Source organism: Priapulus caudatus, unplaced genomic scaffold, assembly GCF_000485595.1.
Source record: "Priapulus caudatus unplaced genomic scaffold, Priapulus_caudatus-5.0.1 Scaffold251, whole genome shotgun sequence".
NCBI lineage: Eukaryota > Metazoa > Priapulida > Priapulimorpha > Priapulimorphida > Priapulidae > Priapulus > Priapulus caudatus.
Window position 1 is genome coordinate 314,718 of NW_014577312.1, and position 7,995 is coordinate 322,712.

Genomic DNA, 7,995 nt, shown 5'->3' on the forward strand with positions numbered 1-7,995 from the left:
TAATGGGAGTTCTCCCACATATACTCTTCGTTTCTATAATGTACGTCGATGGTTGCTCAATTAAAACTTACTTCTTCTCACTCACTCATTTGTGTCCTTTTTTGTGGTGAGCTACAGTGTCATTGATACTTTCATTAATGTTTATAATCCAAAAAAGATTCATATTACATGAGAGTTGATTAACATTCACGTTCAAAAGTTTTACTTAATCTTTAATATTATATTATTTTTTGTGATTGACAATATAGAAGAACAGGTAAGGAGAAATCTGGAGCACCCCCAATACAAGGCCTACTAGATGGATCAGGATACCAAAGCTCTCATCTAGACAGTTCACTGATTTCTCCAGAAAGAAGAAAGGTGCGCATTTAGGTTAAATCATGGACTATTTAAAAAAAAAAACTTTATACAAATACAATATTATTATATAATAAATACAAGTACTAACGGCTTGTTTACATATCAGTCTTTTAAATTCATTTAAAATTTTTGCTTCTGTTAATTGTTACACATTGGATCTTAGTTATCCTGATCAGAGAGAGTACAATATGGATGCTGGAAAAACTAGGCTTTCCTAGATGTTAAGTGTCATTTTTCAGGTCTGGAAAATAAACTAAGTTTGGTCCTGGTTTAACATAATTTATTGTGTGGTCCTGGAAAGTCCTTGAAATTTACTAGATGCCTATCTTGTTTGAATAGAAAAAAATTGGTCCGTGCAAAGGTTTGTTCACTAATTACTGATAGGATAATATGAGGAACACTGATCGTATTCTGATAGATGCTTGCAGTTGTGAGAAACAGATATTTTATGTTGTGGAAAGCTCTTGAAAAAAAGTTGCATTCTGCGTATCAACCCTATTGATACATACCGATCTGATTTCAGTATTACTTTAATGATTTCATTTTTTTAAATAAATTTGCAGCTAGACTATTCTGTACAGTGTGCTAAGCTGGCATCAGCAGAAGATGTGCCCAATGTCTCTAGCACAAACCATGCCAGTACGCCCATCAACAGACGCACTCCAACTCCTGGAAGCACTCTAACCCCGTTCCAAGGCACAACATTCCCTTCAGGTAGGAGAACTACTGCAGGAAATTAGTCCTGACTTTATTATATATTATAGATAAGAAGAATGTCTGGTTATATTTTGCTGCTGTTTAATGCAGCAGAGATTGTGAAAGGTAGATAAACAATCTCAAGGTTACTTCACATCATATACCTTCCCCAAAATATCTAGATTTAAGCTAATTAGTATAACTTGAAAATGAAGAAACATTACTAATAGAAGCATATTAATAAATTCAATTGTTTTCAATATGTTGAGAATATAATTATAGGAAAGAATTTAGTTATTTTTCCTATGGTTGTTTTGAGCAGATACCATTTTCATGTAATGCACATTAATGCAAACTTGTGTGTTTTAGTGGTTGTAGCATAATTCATGAGACAGTGTCATAATAATTGCATGTAATTGTATTATTTTCACCGGTAAAATTTTTTAAAGCGTGTGTACATTTTCCAGGTCTACACTCAAATAGTTTTCAGCCAGTAGGAGCGAGCACTCAAGCTGTTTACAATAGCAATCAGTCATGTGCAACCCCACCGTCACCTGCACAACTTGATCCGTTCTACACACAAGGGTATGTGGGTTACACATGTTTGTGTCTGCATGACTTTCATGCAGTGATACCTAAAAATTGATTAATCGAATATCGGAGTTTGTTATGGGAAAGGTGAAAAATCAATTTTTAAATTTTTTCAAATCATTTTTATTATTTTGAACCAGCATGATTTTATCGATATATAGTCTAATAATATTCAAAACAAAATTGATAGACAATGTCATTCATCTAAAGAAGATTGAAATAGAACTTAGTGTTAAAAGAAGTTAAAGTAATTATTACGAGAGTTTTCCAGTGTTTTCCCCACTTTCATGATACCTACCGTTATTGCTTGAGTAACAGCAATTGTCTAGAGTAACGATAAAATGTCTTAGAACCTTCGTATTCACCAAAACCTGCACGACTACAAGTTTGTTTTACTGATTTTGGTTTCTGTTGCCATCTCTCGGACTTTCTCGCGGTAGCGCGAGACATCAACCAGGGTGTAGTAATGCAAATACTCGCACTGCAGAAATCAGGTCCGAGTGTAAACACAGAGGTTCATACTAGCGTAACAGGAGTGTAGTACTAATACCGCGTAAAGTCTGTTATTAGAGAAGCTTGTGGATTACCAGTCAGATAGTAACATGGGAATGACAATGACAGAAAGTGCTCTGAATTATTGACATAAAAAGTCAATAATATTTACCACACAGAATTGCATGCCCTTTTGTTTTAATTATATGCACTTGGTTTGAAGGCGCCATATGTATTTTGGATTCTCCGGACACGATAATATCCGGAGCTGGTATGATGTGGTCAAATCCATTTTCTATGCTATAACTGCATAAAATCTTAGTGTTTTTAATGTTGGTGTAATCAGTGATATCTCCGCTGTCAGGTGAGACTATATTCAGCTATATTTTTTTCAGATTGAGTGTTTCTGAGCAAAAATCTCGTAATACAGGCTTTAATATATTTTTATTCAACTTTGAAAACCTGAATTTATTCAGAGATTCATTCTCTTCAGAGAAAACCTCACTGCTGACGAAGACCTAGATGAGACTTGGGTAACAGTGTTTGGGTGAGTAATTATTATTACACACACATTATGCTAAACATTGACCTTTGTCCATTCTATTAATCATCCTCAAACTGTATTTCCTATCCTTAAGGCCGTCGCACACCAGCCCAAAAATCGGTCCGATTAAAAAATCTCTTTATCGTTTGTAAAATCGGCTCATCGCGACGCCTTCCGATAAACACGCGCACACCTACGATAAAATGTGATGTCATAATAAACCTACGATAAAATGTAAATGTCATGTGACACGGGCACGTTCAGCTATTGGCTGTTCAATATTTATCGTTTTCATCGAGTTCACGCGCACACCACAAAATCTTGTCGGATTACACAAAATCGCTTCAAAATAATCGGTTCAAAATCAAACATGTTTATGTTAAAAATAATCGTAAGTAAAATCGTCTACAAATGAACGCGCACACCTACCAGATATCGGCTGATTTTTATCGGGCCGATCAAATCACGTGAAAAATCGGCTGGTGTGCGACCCCCTTTAGCAACTTAATAAGTTACATGAGCACTTTTTGTAACTGTATCATATGTAATTGTTAATGCATGAAGTTCACTGAAATTCAGATCAGTACTGTTATATTTTAAGGTTAAAACTGCTGTACGTAGGTATTCATTTGGCCAAACCAATCATGTTGAAGGGCTGTATTACAGTAACATTTTTTGTGTTCTCAGATTTCCACCGGCTGCAGCTTCCTACATTTTACAACAGTTCTCTCAATACGGCAACATTCTTGAGCATAAGGTTAGTGCTGCCATCTATACAGGGAAAATATAGATATATTGCCTCGTGCATGCCATCACGTCACTTGCATGCATTTATCGTGCATTCGTTTCATCATGTTTATACCATGCTAATAACATTTTCAGTGTTTTATGTAGAAGATGCTGGGTAGCCTTGCTGCGTAGTTCGTTTGTAGCCATCTACCTGTAGTTGGCCCCTAAATTGTGTACTTGTTAAAGGTGCAGTTGCAGTGTGGACACCAAGATGAGCGGAAACGGGTGCCTCTGGTGAGATGAATCTTGGAATTAGAGCTGTCAGCATCCATGTTATTAATATCCTACTGTTTCAGGAGCTACTAATTACAGCACCTTGATTTTGTACTGTGTGTGTGTGTGTGTGTGCGTGCGTGCGTGCGTGCGTGCGTGCGTGCGTGCGTGCGTGCGTGCGTGCGTGTAAAATGTATTTGTAAGTTTTAATTTCTTAATGAGGCATGGCACTTGTACACACAATTTGTATTAGTTTCGTTTATCTAGCACTATAACCTTGACGTGTTGCATGAAATACTGACAAATCAACATGTGATTTTAGGATAAGTTGAGGCTATTACCTTGTGAATGAATTAGTGTTATAAATAATAATAGCGCTATTAAATACTAGTCATTTATACTTCAATAATTGTAAATATGAATAGAGACAGTGTAATTTATTAAGATGTTTTCCTTAAAATTCTTTTCTTAAATGTTTGTTGATTGTTTTTGTTTTTTATTTTGTAATTTCGTTGAATAATGGAGGTCACACAAATGTTGTTTAAATAGTATTTGAATGGCGGTAAATTGTGAGAGGGATCAGGAAATAGCATTTTGATTAATTCGATAGCATTCTCCTATGTAAGACACCTATAGCATATCATTCTATTATTCTTCAATAAGAAAATAATTATTGAATATACTTCAACAGGTGGCTGCAAAAGGAAACTGGTTACACATACATTATCAGTCAAAACTACAGGCCAAGAAAGCTCTTAGCAAAAATGGCAGGGTGTTTGGAGATGAAATCATGGTTGGAGTTAGTCGATGTATAGACAAAGTGAGTGGCTATGAAGTTTATACATACTTCAAATTGTAGAATCTAATTTGTTCATATTACTATCAAGTATTGCATGAAGACAGTAGTGGCATCTTAATAATAGAAAATTGAATTATAAATAACTTGAACTCTAATATTTTTTCCTGTTAGGTTTCATGGCTCGGCATTTATAATGTTATAGAGTCATTTAAAATTAAAACAAATCATTAGATATTATTAATGATTTTGAAGATATTCTTACTAAAAAATATTCTTTTACACTATTGCAGTCTGTGATGGCACAAGAAACTAATAGTCGGCCATCTTTATTGTCGACTAGTACGCTAGGGAAGCCGTCTGTAAACAATCATGCGAGTCCGTTTGAACAGACAGGTGGAGGCAGGGCCTCCATCAGGCCTCTTACAGCTGCATATCGGGCAGCAAGCAGTGAGCATGAGGTATATTTTCATGTCCGTTTAGGCATTACCTGTTATCAGGGGTTAATATAATTGTTATTACAAATTTTTGTACATTTATGTACATTTTTTTGTATGTACATATAATTATGTACATTTTTCTGTAAATATTTGTCATTGTTATTAACCCCTGATGTTATGATGGTGTTCATGTAGGCAATTGCTGTGTAAAGTTGGATCAGACATGTTGTCTATATAGGCATTAGTACGTGTTATGGTGTAGTTTACTCATGAGAGTGCAGTTTTTAGCTCACCTTGACATCATCAAGATGAGCCATAGCCATGGGGCGTCGTACGTACGTCCGTCCGTCCGTCTGTCCGTCAACATTTGGCTACGGTCAACGATAACTTGAGAACCGTTTGACCCACATGTTTCAAATTGCATACAGTTATTACTCCTATGGGAGATATGTGAACGTCCTATTTAGGGGCACGCCAGTTGACCTACTTTTGAGCCACGCCCACTTTTTGGCAAAAATGGAAGTGGCCATAACTCAGTTCAGGTTCAACGGATTTTGCTCATTTTTGGTATGTGAATAAATAACGACTGACCCCCAAAACATATCACAGGGGTTTTGATTTTTTTTTTAAATTATGCAAATTAGGTAGATTTTGGCAATTTCACTATGCATTTCAGTGTCTGCCTACGGTCAACGATAACTCAAGAACCGTTTGACCCACATGTTTCAAATTGCATGCAGTTGTTACTCCTATGGGAGAGGATTGAACGTCCTATTTTGGAGCACGCCAGTCGACCTACTTTCGAGCCACGCCAACTTTTTGGCAAATGGCCATCTAGATTCATTTTGTTGATTTTGTTAAATTTACCTACCTACCTACCTAATCATACCTACGTGTAATACTGTGTTTTAGATTCTTTGTTACAGTAATTTGACTGGAATATTTTATTACTTTTATTTGTGCGATAATCGAAAACCAAAATGGCGATCATTTAGGCGTAGCGCCATCTCTCGCCCAGATTTCCGACTTTCATATCTGAAACATTTATTTTCGCATCAAAATTAACCCTAAAACAAAACGGTAAAATTTCTATTAGTATAAAACAGGGAATAAGGACTTTTGATCACAATTCGGTCCATCATAAATGAAACACATACCAAATTTTAAATATCATCACACCCAAGGTGAGCTATAGTGTCATTGACACTTTCATTTAGTTTTTTTTTCAGACATGGTTTAGAACTGAAGCATATAGCACTTGGAGCATGGTGGAAATGCACATTTTACGTGATACTTTGCTATCTTTCAGGTAGTAGCTGGAAGGACTCCACAGAAAAGTAATAACGTAATTTCAAATGCAATGGAATACATCTTTGGTTGGTAATCTTGATCAAGCAGAGAAATAGCACATTTTCACTGAAACCATCCACACTTACATCCTGACTGGGTAAGGAAACCGAAAGATGGGTTATATTGTTATGAATGAACATTTCTGGGTTGAAACCCTGATGTTTTAACCCTTATTGAATATAGTGTGCATATGTCAGTTTTGCTATTTTAAAATGTTTCTTTGAGTACCATAACAATGCCGAATTATGGCAGTTGAGGAATATTCGTGAAGTAATGAAATTAAATTTTTGCTACTCAGTAACCATATCAAACCTAACCCCTAACCCATAATCTTAGCAAAAAAAGCAATAAACGTTTTGTGTTATGGTGAATACTACTGCAGAAAAAATGTCAAGTATTACCGATATAAATAAACGTGTCGTATTAGGGTTTTATTCCAGATTAATTTGAAAGATTTCTAGACTTGGATATTTGGAATTGCAATTGAGTGCATTACATGAGAAAAATAGGCTAGAACACTTTGTACAATTGGATGTAATTTGTATTTATGTCAGTGTTAAGAGGATCACTGTTTCAATAACACTGATGATTGCAATCATTCAGCATCTCTATAGCTATAATATAAGAGATAATTTGAGAATTCAGGAATGGCTCATTTTGCCCAAAAATTGGTAGGCATTGTACAGAATTCGGTATGGTTGCATGGCGCAAAGTCTATATACATATAAAGTGGCTCGTAATGTAAATACCTGGCTGTGAACAAAATGCGTTTTATAATACATTATTCTAGAAAATATGTGCCCGATACAAGTAATTAAATAAATCTAATACGTGCAAAATCTAACGATACTTCTTGAATGATCCTTGTCAAACCATGTACTATAAATAATTTAGTGCCTTCTGTGTCCTGTTTGTGTTTATAGTTGGGATGTTAGGTAAAAAGTAAAGTGACCTAGTGTTAATGTTCGTTATACGTATGCGCCCAGGTGACGATATTGTGCAGTGCACATAATCTCAACGTAAAATGTAATGCAATACAGAGACATTATTCCAATCGTAGCATGTAATAATTTTATCTCTTGTAATGCAGTAATCTTTTGTAATCGGTTGCTCTTTATGTTCTTATTGTTTCTTATGATAAATATGTTGTATAAAACTTTGTAAACATTGTAATCATTTAGCACATGTTGTGATTGAAGTATGAGCATGGACTTCTGTCAATTTCTGAATAATGAAATGTTTTTATTGTTTGGCACTTGAAATTTTGTTAGCTCTATTTGTTGTGAGTTGAACTGGTGTGTTTATTTTGAGCATTACGAACACTTCAGGTATACTTATTTTGTACTATTAGGGTTATGTCTTGTACCAAGTATCATACAGTTATTATCTTTATTTTTAGGTACACTATAATATTATTCACCCGAAAAAAAGTATTCCAATAGCATGCAGCTTGGGAGTCATAATTTCCTATTATTCCTATATGTATTCCTATATTTGTATCCTACATATTTGTATCCTACATATATGTATCCTATTATTCCTATATATATTATTTCTATATTATTCCTATATTCCTATTATTCCTATAATTTCCTATATGTAGCTATAATAACACATCACATATTAATGACATCATCACAATAAACAATTAACATTTGTAACAATGAATTTTAGAACAGGACGGGCCAGTATATTCATGTAATGCAAAAGATCAAGATATACAT

The 7,995-nt window shown here is 34.8% G+C and overlaps 1 protein-coding gene across 1 annotated transcript in view; it reads left to right on the forward strand.

Annotated features, from left to right (window-relative positions):
• The window catches only part of LOC106808063 (nucleoporin NUP53-like), a gene marked incomplete at its 5' end in the record, with an annotated part of 15,642 nt that extends 8,109 nt beyond the window's left edge, over positions 1-7,533 (forward strand). The window contains 8 exon segments of the mRNA XM_014810621.1: positions 249-360; positions 924-1,074; positions 1,524-1,641; positions 2,633-2,686; positions 3,371-3,440; positions 4,377-4,505; positions 4,775-4,942; positions 6,231-7,533. Coding sequence (XP_014666107.1) covers positions 249-360; positions 924-1,074; positions 1,524-1,641; positions 2,633-2,686; positions 3,371-3,440; positions 4,377-4,505; positions 4,775-4,942; positions 6,231-6,305 — 877 coding nt within the window.
• Positions 7,534-7,995: the final 462 nt, after the last annotated feature.